The 20,399-nt window shown below is 37.9% G+C and overlaps 1 protein-coding gene across 1 annotated transcript in view; it reads right to left on the bottom strand.

Moving 5' to 3' along the window:
* The window catches only part of COL4A6 (collagen type IV alpha 6 chain), a 451,051-nt gene that overhangs the window by 265,614 nt on the left and 165,038 nt on the right, over positions 1-20,399 (bottom strand). Inside the window, exon 3 of the mRNA XM_084870435.1 lies at positions 1,582-1,665. Coding sequence (XP_084726561.1) covers positions 1,582-1,665 — 84 coding nt within the window. The remainder of the gene's footprint in view (positions 1-1,581; positions 1,666-20,399) is intronic.

Raw genomic sequence — 20,399 nt, 5'->3', positions numbered from 1 at the left:
TATATTTATTGCAGAATCATTTCTTCTTTTTTAAATTACAGAAATATGTTTTCTCCCCTCCCCTTAATGTTTTTATTGATTTCAGAAAGAAAGGAAGAGGGAAGAGAGATAGCAACATCTCTGAGAAATAAGCATCTATTGGTTGCCTCCTGCATGCACCCTACTGGGGTTTGACCCGGCAAGCCTGAAATCTAGGCATGGGCCATAACTTGGAATTGAACTGGGGACTTCTTGGTTCATGGGTCAACACTCAGCCTCTAGAATTGTTTTTCCTAAAGTATTTCCTGGTTGTAGATCAGAGACAAGGGCATGGGTCTTGGTGGCTACAGTGAACATAACTTACCTGGGAGGCAGTAGTGGGTAAAGTAAATAGGGGAGAAATCAAAGGACCCAGGATTACAAATAGTCCAAATTTGTAATCAATTTTCTGTATGACTCCAGAAAGTAATTTTCCTTTTCAGAGTCTCTGTACAATCAGTGGATAAGTTGAGAAAGCTGACTAAGTTACCTTCCTTTTCTGATATTTTATGATTCTCTAGGTCTATGCCTTTAATGTTAAATTGGTCTGGTTATTTTTTATGACAAGATGGCTTTTTATTTTCTTCTTTTAATTCTGGCACAGTTTGACATTTCACTTTACTGAAAATGGAAGATGATTAACAAGAGGTGGAATAGTCACTCTGTTCCCCATTTGGATATTTTTGAGGGTTTTGTTGACCTGTTTGTGTTACCTCCCTTTGACTGAGTAAGCTCTTACGCTTGTCTGAGTGGTATGAAAGTTTAAATACAAGGCTGAAAGTTGAAAGATCTGAATTTTATAGTGTGGCCATAAATTCTGGAAACACTTATATTTTTTTTACAGATTGAACCTCCCCTTGAATAGTTTCCCAAGTTACACTAGGGATACAGATTTATTCCGTAAAAATCAGAAATACAAATAATCGCACCTGTATATACAAGTATTGATGGAAATGCTGCATCAATGCACTGTGTTTATTACATTTGCACATCAACTTGAACTGTGCATAGCTAATAGGGGACACTACATTGAATATATTACATAATATTTTAAACATATTCTGTTTTAATATATTATCTATAAATCACTCTTTTTCTATACTCACTCATATTTTTAGACTTTATGGCTACCATGCATTCTTGATATTGGATGAGTCATATTCCCACTCTGTAGATAACAATTCGACCACTTAGTCCCCAGAGTGATAGGAAAGAACCACATTAATATAAATGAGCTATAACAATTTTACATATCTAAAAACATATCATAATCTGGTTCTGTACAACCTAACTGTCTTTTGCAAATATTTCAGATGAAACCTCGAGGAAACCTTGGCATTGAGTCAATAAAGGAAACCTCTTCCTGGTCCCTCAGAGACTTCGACCAACCTAATTATGCCTATCATTAGTTAGCAAAGCTTCTTCCAGCTGGTCATCATTGCTTTGCTTGTTCCACAGTGTCATAAGAGGAAATTCTAAGCAGTTTAATTCTAAAGAAAACACACACTTCAAGTAACAGTTTCTGTAACTGTTTGTTTTTCAACAATGAAAAAAGCAACTTACTCTCACTCCTTTCTCAGGAAAGCATTTACAGCCCCATCTGCAGTCTTGGCCTCCACATGGCTTTCCATAGGATTTCTTCTCTCCCTATTAAAAAAAGAGAAAGAGAGAGAGGAGAGAGAGAGAGAGAGAGAGAGAGAGAGAGAGAGAGAGAGAGAGAGAGAGAGAGAGAGAGAGAGAGAGAGAGAGAGAGAGAGAAAGATAGTAAACCATGTGAAACAAGAATCAGTGCTACCCCAAGGAACTTAACCCTTGGCCACACTTCTCCTAACCAATTAAACTTATTTGATGGTGTCATGAGTCACATGAAATAAAGTCATCTTAAGTTCACACCCTTTTAGGTCAGGCTTATTCCTCACTCAATAACTAGTTTGATAGCTGGTTTGTGGCTCAGCTACCTCCTCATTGGTAGAAATTCTAGTCACAAAGTACAAGCGAATTTCTTTACATGCAGTTCGAAATACTAGTAGACCCTTGACATAGCCTTGTGCCTCACTGGACTTATGTATTTTCAATTATTGAGAAAACAGTGGTTGTAATAGAGAATTTGAAAAATTCAGTGCTAGAAATGCAGTGATAGATAAAAATGGGCATTCTGTATTCTGGTCTCAGAATTGTTCTCCTCAGGCTCCACTTTTAACACACAATTCAAATTCAATAACACCCCTATGCCCAGTTAGATCCAAATACTTCAGGTGATATTGTACAGTATCCTTCAAATTATATAACTTCATTTTTTCTTCTGTGTTAATAGTTGTTGTTATTATTATTATTACCTTTCTTCTGTGTTAATAGTTGTTGTTATTATTATTATTATTAGCTTAATTTCTACAAGACCCCCTGCATGCTCCTGACATGTGCTGACCATCTCCAACCTCATCTTCTCATTCTCTCCCTGGCTTACTCTGCTTCAATTCACTGGTATTCATTCTCTTTAAAAACCTAAGCCTGTTTCTGCCTCAGGGCCTTTGCCCTAGCTATTACTTCAGCCTGGAATGTTCTTCCTTAGATGTTTTTATTGCTGGCCTCTTTTCATCATGCTGGTCTCAGTTCAATCCTGACCACTCAGCCTAAGGGAGCACCCAGTTCTTGCAATCATATCACTTATCTTTTCCACATTAAGCATTCTGTCTGCCCCACTAGAATGTAAGCTCTGTGTTAGTTAGGGACCTTATCTATTTTGTCCAACATTGTATCCCCAATATCTAAAACAGTGGATGGCACATAAGGAATGTTTGATGACCACATGAAAAGACCTGGAATTTGAACCAACGTCTAACTCCGGGGTCTTGACCTTAGCCCTTAGTGTTTTCTAAGTTCTTTGTGTCTAGCAGACACTTAATGTGAAAACTCAAAAATGAAGAAACTGCCATTCTGAACCTAGCCACTTTGTAAAAAAATCAAAATATAAATTTTAACTATTACCTATAATAAGAACTTGATTGCTGGGATGGATTTAGTATCATTTAACCTTTTGTTTAATGTTTGCTATTTATTTTATAAAAAAGAAGGGAACATATATGAGCCAGTCTCACAATCATTCTTGCATCTTTCTTGTGAGCCTTTTCCTAATTCCAAGGAGCACTGTGAATTTCTTAGATGGTCTTTTATATCTTTAGATATTCTCATAGCACTTTATTATCACAATATCTCAGTAATAAGGTAGTGATGGCAGAGCTATGACAAATATTGCTATTTTAAATTCTAAACATCTTCCTGATAACACACAACTTGAAAAACAACATTGATATGTGACATGATAAGTGCTATTGTACACTTTGCAGTTTGCCCTCCATTTTATGGTATATAAGATAGGCAAATTTGATAAGGGTGCGATCAAGAGGTAATGTAGGAGTAGGAAAATGGGGGCTGGCACAGAAGAAAAAATAGAAAGAGTAGCATTCAATTTAACCTTTACCTATGTGGTCATTTTCTCTAATGCTGAGTACTACATTTATTCAGATAATGTATATTTTGTATTTGCTTTTCAAATATTTCTGTACTTTCCAAATAGTCATCAATGAGCATATATCATTAGTAAGAAGAAAAAACAATATGTTACTAAATGATAAAAGTCATTCACTTGAAAGAAAGAGGACTCAACAGGCACTGCCAAAGTTGAAGCGGTATCTGTTTGGAAATTTGGCCAACTTCAAAACAATGACTTTTAGGTGTTCCATAAAATCTGTCTGTCATGAATCATGTCATGAATCAAAAGTTTCCTGATCTCTAGCATGCAGCTAACAGACAGGAAATCATCACTGTCCTCTGTCACTGAGGAAAGTAACCGGAGAAACCTCACAGGCCACAAACAATTTCCTGTAATGCCAGCTCTGGCAGTTCCCCCAGGAGTCTTTAGTTACAGTGAGGGGGAGAGGCATACAAGGAGTGGCTTCCAGGGAACATGACAAGACCAGGCTCTGGGGACGTCTCTGCTCTAACTTGGTTTGTATGGGTTCACTCCAACCCCTGTTTAACCAGGCCATGTTACTGGTGTCATTCCTATGCTGGAATGCTCTTTCCTTTCCTCTCAAAATTCAACCCCTCTTTAGACCCTCAGATGCTAGTATCAGTAGGTCTTCAGGTTATGTTGGAGATCTGTTCCTATGGCGAGATGTAATGCAATTTTCTCAATAAGTTGGAACACACCTAAATAAGCATGTATGTCACTCACATGGAGCACATACACAGCAGTAATGAAGTGAAACAGTTAAAAAAAATTTAAAAAAAGATAACAATCCCTGACCTTTTATTTGTGGTAAATAATAAACATAAAGTACATATTTACATATGTCAAAATGATAGAACTTTTTTAAAAAAAAAAATAAATAAACTAGAGGCTTGGTGCATGAAATTTGTGCCAGGGGGTGTGTGTCCTTTAGCCCAACCTACACCCTCTCCAATCTGGGACCCCATAGGGATCAGGCATAAACAGGCAGTTGGACATCCCTCTCACAATCCAGGACTGCTTGCTCCCAACCACTTGCCTGCCTACCTTCCTGATTGCCCCTAATCGCTTCTGCCTGCCAGACTGATCACTCCCTAACCAGTCCCCTACCAGCCTGAATGATGTGTAACTGCTCCCTGCCATCCTGTTTGCCCCCAACTTCCTTCCTTTGCCAGCCTGGCCACCCCTTAACTGCCCTCTCCTACAGGCTTGATCACCCCCAACTGCCCTCCCTTGTAGGCATGGTACCCCCCCCCAACTGCTCTCCACTGCTGGCCATCTTGTGCCCAAATAGGGGCAGGATCTTTGATCACATGGGGCCAGCCATCTTGTGTGTTGGAGTGATGGTCAATCTGCATATTACTCTTTTATTAGATATGATAAAGGCCTGGTGCATGGGTGGGGGCCAGCAGGTTTACCCTGAAGGGTGTTCCAGATCAGGGTTCTCTTGGGGCATAGGGTGGCCTGGGTGAGGGACCTGTGGTGGTTTGCAGGCTGGCAACGCCCCCTGGCAAACCAAGCAGAGGTCCTGGTATCTGGGATTTATTTATCTTCTACAATTGAAAGTTTGTAGCCTGGAGTGGAGCCAAGCCTCCTGCTAGCTCTGTGGTGGCAGCCATTTCTGTTGGGATTTATGTATCTTCTATAATTAAAACTTTGTAGCCTGGAATGAAGGCCTGGGCCAGCCAGGGCTGCAGAAGCTTGGCTTCCTCCATTGCTGGGAGAAACCCTAGGCTCCTGCCCTCTCCAGCTCCCTGACCCCAGCCATTTCAGTTGGGATTATGTATCTTCTATAATTGAAACTTTGTAGCCTTAACTGGAGGCCTGGGCAAGCCAGGTTGTGCGGAAAGCTTGGCTTCATCTATCGCAGGGGAAACCCAAGCCTCCCTTCTGCTCTCTCCACGGCTGCAGCCATTTTGGTTGGGTTAATTTGAATACTTGCTCCTGATTGCCTGGCAGGCATGGCTGGTGGGCATGGCTTCTCAGTGTAGTGGAGTTATGATTAATTTGCATTTTACTCTTTTATTATATGGGATGCCAGCTAGCATACATTGAGCATACTATATTTGCCAATCATTTTGCTAGGGGCATTATCTCTAACACAACAAAATCCTAGGAGTTAAAATAGTCTTATTCCTATTTTATAGTTAAGGAAATTGAGGCTTAGATTTTCCTTACAGTGAACAAACCAAGTTCTCCTCAGAAGAATTCACTGTCTAAGAGGGTAGGTGAAGTGATAATGAAATCATTGTGGTATTGTGAATGTCTCTACACCTTACCATATATCTAAAATACCTATTTCAGTTTTGTGGTAGAAAATCAAGTCTGGTAACCAAGACAGTCCTCAGAATATAAGAACTTCTTGAATTAGCTCAATAAATGGCTGTTGAACACTCCTTAAAATTTTTATACAACATAAAATTATGCAGTTTCAATAACATCAGGTTTCTTTAAGGGAAACGTCAAAGGAACCCCCATCCTGATCGGGGACACCCTCCAGGATTAGGCCTAAATGGGCAGTCGGACATCCCTCAATGGGTCCCAGATTGGAGGGACACTCCACTGTGCATGAATTTTGTGCATCGGGTCTCTAGTTATTTATAATTACAGCATCTATTGTACTGTGTCTGCAAATGTATAATAGATGCTTACCCAATTACTGATTCATATTTTAAACATGAGGAAATGGAGTTTCAGCTATTGATTACTTCCTTAATATAAGAAGTTAAGTATCAGAGTTGTGATAAGAAATTAGGTATCCTCATTCTCTGTTTCTTGGGTTTCCCCCCCACTAGATCTACTCACACTAGCTTCAGAAATTAGCCTGAAAGTAAGAAGTCAGGAAAAGAAGAATCTCAAGAGAAGTGCCTTTTTCTTTGGCCTTTTAAAAAAATCAACATTGGAAGTAAGATGGATGCCAACAGGAAAGAAGACTGCAAGATAGTGTGTGAGTGAGAGAACGAAAGGAGAGTGTGTGGTCACACAGGGAGTGTTAGTTTGTGAGTGTAGGGACAGCTATACTCCAGGGGATTTCTGGATGGGGTTCCCTTGACGGGGCAGCTTCCACTGCTGCTAGGATCACTCCCAAAGCAATCAGCTCTGACATGGAGACTGTGCCTCTTGAAGGGGAGAGTGGATATTGTCAGAAGCCTGAAAATCCAGGGAACATACAACAACAGCATGCAGGAATAAGCTGTGAACCTGGAACACCAACTCCCAAACAGCACAAGCACATGAATTCAGAGGATCTCTGTGCCTCCTCATGGAAAGTTCAGAGTTTGCCTGGGATAAGGTGCGGTCTATGCTCTGGGAAGGAGAGAGAAATGCACACAGTGGGAAATGGACGATCTGAGGAAGTCTGCACCTAGAAAAGTCCATGGCCATTGGGGTTGGCATGATCCATGAATGTGGAAGGGGATCCTTAGGGCTGCTAACAGAAGGGAACTCTAAAATGCAAACCATAGCTGAACTGGGCACAAAAGGCCAGCTTAAAATTTTTAGCAGTGTGCTGGCTGCTTAGACTCAAGGGGAAAAAAAGACTGCACAGACTTGCACCGCAGTGCCAGAGTTTATACACATACTCTGGCTCCTCTCTCTCTCTCTCTCTCTCTCTCTCTCTCTCTCTCTCTCTCTCTCTCTCTCTCTCTCTCTCTCTTCCGCCTACTTAAATCCTTGTTTTTGATTACGAAGCCCAATACATAGGATCACCCATTTTGGGACACTCTAAGAGACTGCAGGGGAAAGTCGTTTTTGTGCAACCTGGGGATCAGAGCAGGGAATAATGATCAAAGAAGCAGCTCTGGGGCAATCCATTCCCCCAAACAGTATTAAGTGCCACAGGGAAACAAGATCTAAACATTAGGTAGATAAGACCTATAGACCTGGAGGTCATTCCAGAAACACTGCCACCCAGGGATTGCATCACAAATTAACTCTTGTGTAAACACAAATAAAGGAGTATAAGAAACAAAGAAGTATTGCCTGCTTGAAAATCAGGACTGTGGCCTACAACACTCAGGAGCAGTGGAATGCAGAGAACTTTAATACTGTCCTGACTAGGAAACAGGTATGCCAAACAGAGTAGTAGAGGAAGTGAATGACCTTCACTACTGCACATTTCTATTTTTTTCATATTTTATTTAATAAACTAATTTATTTCTTTTTTCCTCACTTGCTTTTACCTTTTAAAAAATATATATTTTATTGATATTTTACAGAGAGAAAGGAAGAGGAGAGCTATAAATATCAATGAGAGAGATAGGGAGTTAGAAACATCGATCAGCTGCCTCCTGTACACCCCCCACTGGGGATGTGCCCAAAACCAAGGTACATGCCCTTGACCAGAATCAAACCTGGGACCTTTCAATCCACAGAACAACGCTCTATCCACTGAGCCAAACCGGTTTTGGCTGATTTTACCATTTTAATTATTACATTTTATTTTTAGCCAGTATTATTACTACTACTATTTTACCTTTTTTTAAAGTGTCATTTTACTTTCCCTTTATTTTGGGATTAGTGTTCTACATTCTATTTTCATCTTTCCTTTAGCATCATTTTATTCTACCTCAACTTTACATTTATGCCAAAATTCTCTTCCTCACTTTTCCCATTTTTATGTCCTGTTTCTCTGACCCTATTCCTGCTTTTGATTTTCCTTATTTCTCCTTTTTACGCCCTGTTAAAATTTCACCCTACTCATATATCTAATTTCCAATCCCCTGCTCTAAGTCCATACACACTGCTCTCTTCTCTTTCTTCACTATCAAAATATTTTTCTCTCTGTCCTTTTGTTGTTGTTTGTTTCATTGTTAATTATATTGTTTTTTATGCTTGTTTGTGAGATTGTTTCACATTTTCTTTTTGTTTTGTTTTTGTTAGTTTTTTGCTTGTTTTCCTTCACCTTGCTTGATATTAGTACTTACTTGTAGTTTGCATTCATCTCTAGGTATTTGTTGCTGGCATTTGTTGGGATTAGTGACTGTTCTATTGGAGTTTTCTCCCCATATAAATAGTTTTTCTCCTCTTCTTCTTTATTCTCTTTATTTTCTGTATTACTTATTTTTTTTCCTTTTCCCAATTTAATTTTTGCACTTTTTTTTCTTCTTTTTAGTTCCTCTTCTTTCTTTCTTATCCCCAATTTCTCTTTTCTCTTGCGGTAACTTTTATTTGAGGTTATTAGTATTGTGAACATATTTGTGTTCAGTGTCTTGTGTGTCGTACTTTGTTGTTTTGTACTCTGTGCCTTTAAATCAATGCAGGAGAGATAGCACTTCATAACCAGATGCTCTGAGAAGAGAGATCATGGGGAAACAAAAAACAGCCCACATATGAAAGAGAAGCAGGCATTACCAGAAAAGGAAGTAAATGAAATGGAGGCAAGCAACAACAAGTCTGAGAAAGAATTCAGATAATGATCATAAGGTCACTAAAAAAGAATGGAAGACAAATTCAACAAAATATGTAAAAACCAGAGGAAATGAAGAACCAAGAAGAAATGAAAAATGACATTACTGCTATAAAGAACTCAATAGGACACATCAACAGTGGACTATAAGAAGCAGAGGACCACATCAGTGAGGTAGAAGACAAGATAGGAAAAAATACCCAAGAAGAGCAGCTTCTAGGGAAAAAAAAAAAAAAAAAAAGTAAGAAAACTTTTGGATATCAGGAAACAAAACAACATCCACATAATAAAAGTGCCAGAAGGAGAGGAAACAAGAAATAGAAAATCTGTTTGAAGAAATAATGACAGAAAATTTACCTAATATAAAGAAGAGAAAAAACCCTCATATAAATTCAAGAAGCTCACAGAATTCCAAACAAAACGCACTGTAAAAAAACAATGCCAAGGCACATTCTAATTAAATTGGCAAGCACCAACAACAAAGTAAGAATCTTAAAAGTGGCCAGAGAGAGAGACAGAAAGTTACCTACAAAGGATCCCCCATCAGACTAGTAACTGATTTCTCAACAGAAACACATCAGGCCAGAAGGGAATGGAATGAAATATACAAAGTAATGCAAAGGAAGGATATGAATCCAAGAATGCTGTACCCAGCAAGGCTATCAATCAAAATTGAGGGTGAAATCAGGAGCTTCACAGACAAAAAAGAACTAAAGGAATTTATTACCACCAAACTGTCAATGCAAGAAATGCTAAAGGGTAAAGGGTCTGTTGTAAAAAATAATAATAATAATAATAATAAAAGGAAGCGAAGAAGGAAGACAGGGGTAAAGAATATAAATAGAGACAAACAAGTACCTATCAATAATAACTTTACATATAAATAGGTTAAATGCCCCAATCAACCAATCAAAAGACATAGGGTAACAGATTGGATAAGTAAACATGACCCATATATCTGCTGTATACAGGTAACCCACCTCAGAAAAAAAAGGACTCACACAGACTGATGGTGAAGTGATGGAAAAAGGTATTTCAGGCAAATAGAAATGATAAAAAGCTGGGGTAGCAATACTTATATCTTACAAATTAGATCTCAAAATGAAGGACATAACAAGAGATAAGGAAGGTCACTTCATAATACTAAAGGGAGCAATCCAACAATAAGAAATAACTCTGGTAAACATATACGCACGCAATATAGGAACCCCCAAATACATAAACACACACACACACACACACACACACACACACACACACACACAAAACAATACAACAACTTCTGAAGGATATCAAGGGAGAAATTGAATGCATATACAATTATAGTAGGGGACTTTAATGCCCTACTATCACCATTGGACATATCCTATAAGCAAAAACTCAGTAAAGAAATATCAATTACAACTGATTCACTAGACTAGATGGAATTAAATGACATCTTCAGAATATTTTACTTCAAAGCCATAGAATATACATTCTTCTCAAGTGCATTTGGGTCATTTTCAAAGATAGACCATATATTGGGTTATAAGAAAAGTCTATTCAAATTCAAGAATATAGAAATCACATCAAACATCTTCTCAGATCACAATGTCATAAAATTAGAAATGAACTACAACAAAAACAATCCAAAGAAATCAAAGACATGGAGACTAAATAGCATGGTATTAAACAATGACTGGGTTACCAGATAGATCAAAGAAGAAATAAAAAGCATCATGGCAACAAACAACAATGAAAACACAACAATCCAAAATCTATGGAAGACAGCAAAAGCAGTTTTGAGAGGGAAGTTTATATCTCTACAAGCCTACTGCAAAAAAAAAAACCCAAGAAACAATTCTAATAAATTATCTAACCCTACAACTCAAAGAGTTAGAAAGAGAGCTAAAAAAAGTCCAGTGTAAGCAGAAGGAAGGAAATAATAAAGAATAAAGGCCAGAGTGTAGATAAATGACATAGAGACCAAAAATATAGTATAAAAGATTAACAAAACCTAGAGCTGGTTCTTTGAAAAGATAAACAAGATTGATGAATCTTTAGCTAGGCTCACTAAGAAGCAAAGAGAGAGGACCCAAAAAAACAATATCAGAAATAAAAAAGGAGAAATAACAACAGAGAAAACAGAAATACACAGAATTGTTTAAAAATACTATGAACAACTCTATTCCAACAAAGTGGACAACCTGGAGGAAATGGACATATTCCTAGAAAAATACAGCCTTCTAAAACTCAATCAGGAACAATCTGAAAATCTCAATAGACCAGTGACTTGGGAAGAGATTGAAGCAGTCATCAAAAAGCTGCTAGCAAACAAAATATCAGGGCCAGATAGCTTCACAGAAGAGTTATACCAAACATTCAAGGAAGAACTAAAACCTATCCTCCTTAGACTATTCCAAAAAGATTCAGGAGGAAGGAACACTTCCATGCTCATTCTATGAAACCAGCATCACCCTAATACCAAAACCAGATAAAGATAATACAATGAAAGAGAATTTCAGGCCAATATACCTCATGAACACAGATGCCAAAATCCTCAACAAAATTCTAACAGTACATAAGAAAGATCATACACCATGACCAAATAGGATTTATCCCAGGAATGCAGGGATGGTACAATATCCGCAAATCAATAAACATGATACAATACATAAACAAATTGAGAGATAAAAACCACATAGACATATCAATTGATGCAGAAAAAGTATTTAACAAAACCCAACACCCATTTTTATAAAAACTCTCAGTATGGTGGGAATAGAAGGATTATACCTCAACATCATAAAAACCATATATGACAAACCCACAGCCAACATGATACTCAATGGGAAAAATTTAAAACAATTTCTTCTAAGATCAAGGACAAGACAGGAATGCCCACTCTCACCACTCCTGTTCAATACAGTACTGGAAGTACTAGACATTGTGATTAGACAAGAAGAAGAAATAAGAGGCATAAAATTGGAAAATAATTAAAACTGTTCTTATTTGCAAATGAGATAATATTATACATAAAAAACCTTAAATAATCCATCAAAAAAACTATTATACTTAATAAATGAATTTGGCAATGTAGCCGGATACAAAATTAATGCCAAGAAATCTATGGCATTTCTATACACCAGTAGTGAACTTACTGAAAGAGAGATTAAAAAAGTAATCCCATTCACCATCGCACCAAAAAAATTAAGATACCTAGGAATAAGCTTAACTAAAGAGGTAAAAGACCTATATGCAGAAAACTACAGCACACTGAAAAAAGAGATAGAGGAAGATATAAACAGATGGAAGAACATGCCATGTTCATGGATTGGTAGAATTAACTTCATTAAAATGACACTCAATTAGAGAACCAAAAAGAAAATAATATTTAAAAAATATATTTTATTCATTTTTTACAGAAAGGAAAGTAGAGGGATAGAGAGTTAGAAACATCAATGAGAGAGAAATATTGATCAGCTGCTTCCTGTACACCTCCTACTGGGGATGTGCCCACAACCAAGGTACATGCCCTTGACAGGAACTGAACCTGGGACCTTTCAGTCTGTAGGCTGATGCTCTATCCACTGAGCCAAACCAGTTAGGGCAAGAAAAATAATATTTATAAAAAGGAGATGGCTTAAGGGAGCTGTGGGACAAAATGAAAATGTTACAATACTCACATAATAGGTGTGGCATAAGATGAAGAAAGTGAACAACGGGGCAAGAACCTGATTGAAGAAATAATGGTAGAAATATTCCAAAACCGGGTGAAGGAAAAGTCATACAAATTCAGGAGGCACAGAGAGTCCCAAACAAGAAGAACCCAAAGAGGCCATGCCCAGGATAGCATAATTAACATGCCAAAAATTAAAGACAAATATAGAATCTTAAAGCCAGAAGAGAAAAGCAATCTGTTACCTTCAAAGGAGATCCTAAAAAGATTTTAGCTGGTTTATCATCATAAACTCTACAGGCCAGAAGGGAATGACAAGTTTTCAAGGTAATGAAAATCAAGAATCTGTACCAAGATTACTATATCCAGCAAGGCTATCATTCAAAATGGATGGTAAAATAAAAAGCTACCCAGAAAAAAAAAAAAAAAAAGGCTAAATGAGTTTATCATCAGCACACTAGCACTGCAAAAGTGCTAAAAGGACAGGTATAATGAGAAGAAATACATATATAGAGAAACATAGGCAAAAAGAATTAAAATGGCAATACATAAGTACTTACCAATAATAACCTTAAATGTAGTAAATAATGCAATCAAAAGACATAGGTTAGCTGAATGGATAAAAAAAAAAAAATAACCCAATTACATACTGTCTACAAAAGGACCACCTCAGTACAAAAGACTCACACAGGATGAGAGTGAAGCAATAAAAAAAAAATCACATGCAAATAAAATTATAAAAAAGCTGGTATAGCAATACTCATCTGAAAAAATAGATTTCAAAATGAAGGTTATCACAAGAGACAATGAAGGTCACTACATAATACTAAATATATCAATCCAACAAAAGGATATAACCCTGGTGAACATATAAGCACACAATATAGGAGCACCTAGTTATGTTTTTAAAAAAGAAAAAAAAATTCTAAAGGACTTTAAGGGAGAGATTGACAACAATACATAGTAAGGGACTTTAACACACTCCCATAATTTCACTGGATAGATCTTCCAGACAAAAACTTAACAACGTAACAGAGACTCTAAATGGAACACTGGATCAGATTATTTTATTTGAAGTTTACAGAACATTTCACCTCAAAGCTGCAGAACATACATTCTTTGCAAGTGCACATGGGTCATTTTCAAAGATAGATCACATGTTTGGACACAAAACAAGTCTCTACAAGTTCAAGAAGATTGAAATAATATCAAGAATCTTCTCATATCACAAGAGAATGAAATTATAAATCAAGTACAGTAAAAACACCCCAAAACATTCAAACACATGGAGGCAAATAGCATATTATTAAACAATGAATGGGTTACCAACGAGATAAAAGAAGAAATCAAAAACTTTCTGAAACAAATGAAAATGAGCACATATAATCCAAAATCTCTGGAAGACATATAAAGCAGTCCCGAGAGGGAGTTCATAGCACTACAAGCATACTTCAAAAAACAAGAAAAATTAATAAACTATTTAACCCTACAACTTAAAGAAATAGAAAGAGAAAAGCATTTAAAAAAAGCCTAGAGTAAGTAGAATAAAGCAAATAATAAATATTAGAGCCAAAATAAATGACATAGAGACTAAATAAATAATAAAATTATCAATGAGTACATATCTTACTATTGCCCTCCCCACTCCCATACATGCCCTCACCCCCCAGAGTTTTGCGTCCATTGGTTATGCTTATATGCATGCATACAAGTCCTTCGGCTGGTTGATCTCTTATCTCCCCCATATCTCCCTACCCTCCCTGCTGTAAATTGACAGTCTGTTTGTTGCTTTTCTGTCTCTATATCTATCTTTTGGTTCATCAGTTTATAATGTTCTTTACTATCCATAAATGAGTGAGATCATTGACTGGCTTGTTTCACTTAGCATATGTACACATATACCTTAATAAAAAAAGAAAAAAAGTCAATGAAACCAAGAACAGGCTCTTTAAAAAATAAGCAAGACTGAATAACCATTAGCCAAATTAATCAAGAAAATGAAGAAAGAGGACCTAAATAAATAAAATCAGAAAGTGGTGAAGTAACATCAGACACCACAGAAATGCAAAGGATTGTAAGATAAAGCTATAAACAGCTATATGCCATCAAACTGGACAACCTGGATGAAATTGACACATTCATAGAAAAATACAATCTTCCAAAACTGAATCAGAAAGAATCAGAAAACCTGAATAGGCCAATAACAACTGATGAAATTGAAGCAGTAATTAAAAAACAAAAACCAGAGTTTTGCATCCATTGGTTATGCTTATATGCATGCACATTGCAAAACTCTGGGGGGTGAGGGCATGTATGGGAGTGGGATAAGGGGGGGGGGCAATGGTAAGATATGTACACATATAATACCTTAATGAAAATGAAAAAATAAAAATAAAAAGCAAAAAACAAAAAATCTCCTAGCAAACAAAACCCTGGTCCATTTGGCTTTACGGGGGAGTTTGACCAAACTTTTAAAGAACTAACACTGCCGAAACCGGTTTGGCTCAGTGGTAGAGCGTCGGTCTGCGGACTGAAGGGTCCCGGGTTCGATTCCGGTCAAGGGCATGTGCGTTGGCTGCGGGCACATCCCCGGTGGGGGATGTGCAGGAGGCGGCTGGTCGATGTTTCTCTCTCATCGATGTTTCTGGCTCTCTGTCTCTCTCCCTTCATCTCTGTAAAAATCAATAAAATATATATTAAAAAAATAAAAATAAAGAACTAACACTAATATTCCTCAAACTCTGATAAAAAATCCAAGAGGAAGGAATACTTCTAAATTCTTCTTATGATCCCTGCATTATCCTAATTCCAAAACCAATAAACACACTAAGAGAGAGAGAGAGAGAGAGAGAGAGAGAGAGAGAGAGAGAATTAAAGATCAATATCTCTGATGAACATAGATGCTAAAATCCTCAACAAAATATTAGCAAATCGCATCCAGCGATACATTAAAAAGATTATACAACATGATGAAGTGTGATTTATTCCAGGGATACAAGGCTGGTACAATGTTCACAAATGAATAAATGTGATACGTCACATAAATAAATTGAAAGACAAAAATCACATGATCATATCAATTGATATAGAAAAAGCAACTAAATCCAACACCTGTTTTTTATTTTTAAAAATCTCAGTAAAGTGGGAATAGATGTTCATATCTCAACATAATAAAGGCCCTATATTGCAAACATACAGCAAACATCACATTCAATGAACAAAAACTAAAACCATTTCTCCTAAGAACAGGAACAAGACAGGGATGTCCGATTTCACCACTCTTATTCTACATAGTAAGGGAAGTCCTAGCCACAATGATCAGACATGCAGAAGAAATCAAAAGCATCAAGGTTGACAAGGAGGAGCTAAAACTCATTATTCACAGATGACATGATATATACACAGAAAACCCTACTAAAGACTCCACGGAAAAACTGCTAGAGTTAATAAATGAATTCGGCAAAGTAGCAGGATATAAAATTAACACCCAGAAATTGATGGCATTTTTATACACCAATAATAAATTGTCACAAATAGAAACTAAATAAACAATCCCATTTACCATTGTAAGAAAAACTATGATACCTAGGAATAAAGTTAACTAAGGATGTAAAAGAGCTGTACTTGGAGATCAACAGGATGTTGATAAAAGTTATAAAGGAAGATATAAACAAGTGGGAAAATATGCAGTGTTCATGGATTGGTAGAATTTATATAATTAAAATGTCCATAACACCCAAAGCAATCTATAGATTCAATGCAATCCCTATTAAAACACTAAGAGCACATTTCACATATCTAGCACCAAAACTCCAAAAAAATTATATGATTATATAGAACCAAAAAAAAAAGGCCCTGCATAGGTACAGTAATCTTGAGAAAGAACAAAGTTGAAAGAATCACAATACCAGATATCAAGTTATACTATAAAGCCACTGTAATCAAAAGAGTCATCTACTGGCACAATTATAGGCATATACTGTATATCAATAGGACAGAATAGAGAACCCAGAAATTGATCCAAGCCATTATGCTCAATTAATATTTGACAATGGAATCAAGACAATCTCTTCAATAAATGGTGTTGGAAATTTTTATATATAAATGGAAAGATACATACAAAAAATTGAAACTAAACCACACACTTAATACCATATACAAGAATAAACTCAAAATAGATAAAGGACTTAAATGTAAGCCATGAAACCATAAAATTTCTAACAGAAACTATCATAGCATTATGCTTGTGATACATCTCCTAGGGCAAAGGAAACTAAGGAGAAAAATAAATAAATGGGACTACATCAAAATGAAAGACTTCTGCACAGCAAAAGAAACCATCAACAAAATGAAAAGGTAGCCCATTGTATGGGAGAAGATATTTGGCAATAATACATCTGATAAAGGGTCAATATCCAAAATATATAAGCGAATGCATACAACTTAATAAAAGGAAGATAAACAATCCAATTTAAAAATGGGCCAGGGATAGAAATAAACACTTCTCCAAAGTAGATATACAGATGGCCTCTTAGTCACTGATCACCAGAGAGATGTAAATTAAAACAACAATGAGGTATCACCTCACACCTGTCAGAATGGCTACCATCAACAAATCAACAAATGACAAGTCCTGGCAAAGATGTGGAGTAAAGAAAACCCTAGTTCATTGCTGGTGGGAATGCAGACTAGTGCAATCATTATGAAAAACAGAATGTCATCTCCTCAAAAAATTAAACATGTAACTGATATTTGACGCAATGATCCCACTTCTAGAATTGTATCCCAAGAAACCCGACGGACCAATCAGAAAGAATACATGCACTCCTATGTTCATAGCGGCAGAATTTACAATAGCTGAGATCTGGAAAACAGCCCAAATGTTCACTGGTAGGTGAGTGGATGAAAAAACTGTGGTACATTTATACCATGGAACACCATGCAACAGTAAAAGGAAGAATCTTTTACCATTTGAGATAGCATTGAGGGACCTAGAGATTATTATGCTAAGTGCAATAAATCAGAAAAACACCAGTATCACATGGTCTCATATATGGAATCTAATGAAGAAAATAAACTAATGAACAGAATAGATCCAGAGACACAGAAGCATGGAACAGACTAAAATATCAGAGGGAAAGTTGGTTGGGTGGGAAAAGATCAACAAAAGAACTTGTATGCACATATACATAACCCTGGACACATATAATAGGGTGGTGAAGGCCTAGGACAGGGGTTGGGGGTGGCTGGAAGAGGTCAGTGTGTGTGTGTGTGTGTGTGTGTGTGTGTGTGTGTGTGTGTGGTGGGGGGGGGGGTTGGGACACATTTTAACAGTAAATATTTTTTAAAATCTTAGTGCTCTTCAACTTAACCAGGCCCCCATTAACTTCATTTTAGGTTTCTGAACTTAATTATAATAATACAGAAAGTGTGGTTTCACTTTGGGAAAATTCTACAATAAAAACACATGTACATATTTAATGTGCACTTACCTTTCAAGCACAGCTCCCTATGAGTTTATGAATGAAAGGCTCCTGATAGAGCCAGAAGTAAATTATCTGTGAGATCTGGCTCCTTACCAGGTGGAACTTGTACTCACACTTTATTTTAAGGTTGAAACTGACACCAGACACTGCTGAATAGGCATATCCCTCCAACATCTGACTGTGTTCACACACATACACAAATACAACTGTCAGGGTCAGCGGTTGGGGAGAAGAATAGGCATGCTATATTTCATTTGGTAAAGCCCTTCCAGCCAGAATGAACCAGGGACAAAACACTGTTCAATTAGACCTTAAAGTGAATTTCTCAAGCAAATGCTTAACACACAAATAGACAAACTAAATGTTGACCATAATGTTCTTAAAATAGATGCTTCCTTTTCTTTTGCTAGCTAATATCTAATAAACAGCTATGAAAGAACAGCAACTTCTAAGATCAGTTAATGGGAGAAAGTACAGAATCTTGACACTTTAAGGCTAGAAGGGGCCTGAGGCCCAGAAGCCCAGAGGCCCAGTTCACACTTAGTTAGGGTAAACAGATTTACTAAATAAAAATTCAGGATGCCAAGTTAAATTTACATTTCAGAGAAACAACAAAGAAAATTTTAGCATAAGTATGTCCCTATTTAGCATGCAATGTTTGGGATATACCTACAGTAAAAATCCATTTTAGTTTTGTATCTGAAATTCAAATTTATCTTGGCATCCTAAATTTTATCTGGAAATCTTATAGTAGTATCATGACACACATGTGACAAGTTTAGTTGTTAGGTGTATCAAAAGTAATTATTAGCAAAAATATTCAGAGTACAAATCCTACAACTTTTTAGAAGGTATTTGAGTTTCTTTCTGTAATTTAGTCAATCTTACTCATTTGCATTTTGATATGCTCTCCAAAGCAGGATGGGGAAGATAGAGTTATAACTAACATTGTAAGGATTAGATCCATTCATTTTTTGTTAACAAATATTTATTGAGTGACTGCTGTGTGTACCAGGCACTATGCTAGGTGTTCCAGATATGATGATAAAAATTGAATACAACTTATACATGAATGTTCATAGAAACTTTATTAATAATAAACCCAAAGTGAAAAAAGCCTAAATTTCCATCAGTAGGTGAATGGATAAACAAGTTGTGGCATCCTATCTAATAAAAGAGTAAGATACAAATTGACCATCACTCCAACACACAAAATGGCTGTCCCCATGTGGTTAAAGATGGCTGCCCTCATGTGGACACAAGATGTCCTCCACAAGATGGCCAGCAGGGGAGGGCAGTTGTGCACAATTAGGCTAGCAGGGGAAGGCAGTTGGGCGGGGGGGAGGGGAGGAGGGCGTACCAGACCTGCAGGGAAGGGCAGTTGGAGGGAACCAGGCCAGCAGGGGAGAGCACTTAGGGGCAACCAGGCTGGCAGGGTGGGCAGTTAGGGATGACCAGGCTGGTAGGGGAGGGCAGTTAGGGGTGACCAGGCCAGCAGAAGAGGACAGTTGGGGGGACCAGGCCTGCAAGGGAGGGCATTTGGGGAGGGAGGGACCAGGCCTGCAGGTGAGGGCAGTTGGGGGTGACTAGGCTGGCAGGGTTGGGCAATTAGGGGTAATCAGGCTGGCAGGGGAGGGCAGTTAGGTGTTACCAGGCCAGCAGAAGAGGGCAGTTGGGGGGGGCAGGCCTGCTAGGGAGGGCATTTAAGGGGGGGTACCAGGCCTGCAGGGGAGGGCAATTGGGGGGAACCAGGTCAGTGGGGGAGAGCAGTTAAGGGTGACCAGGCTGGAAGAGGTGGGCAGTTAGGGGTGACCAGGCTGGCAGGAGAGGGCACTTGGGGGCAACCAGGCCAGCAAGGGGAGGGCAGTTAGGGATGATATCTGGCCAGCAGGTGAGGGCAGTTGGGGGAAACCAGGCCTGTAGGGGAGGGCAGTTAGGGATGAGATCAGGCCAGCCAGGGATGGCAGTTGTGGGCAGCTAGGGCAGCAGGGGAAGTCAGTTTGGGGCGAGATCTGGCTGGCAGGGGAGGGCAGTTAAGGGAAATCATGCATGCAGTCAGAGGCAGTTAGGGGTGATCAGGCAGGCAGTCAGAGGGGTTAGGGGCAATCAGTCAGGCAGGCAGGTGAGAAGTTAGGAGCCAGTGGTCCCAGATTGGAGAGGGTGCAGGCTGGGATGAGGGACCCCCCCCACCTCCACACACACATTTCATGCACTGGGCCACTAGTATTTGTATAATGGGACACTATTAAGGAATTAAAAAAAAAAAACTCTTGAGACATGTAACATATGAATCTCACAGATGTGTTTTTGAGTGAAGCAATC

This window comes from Pipistrellus hanaki (genome assembly GCF_964339955.1).
Source record: "Pipistrellus hanaki genome assembly, chromosome: X".
Lineage (NCBI taxonomy): Eukaryota > Metazoa > Chordata > Mammalia > Chiroptera > Vespertilionidae > Pipistrellus > Pipistrellus hanaki.
The sequence above is the reverse complement of the archived record's forward strand: the minus strand, read 5'-3'. Positions and strand labels throughout refer to the sequence as shown.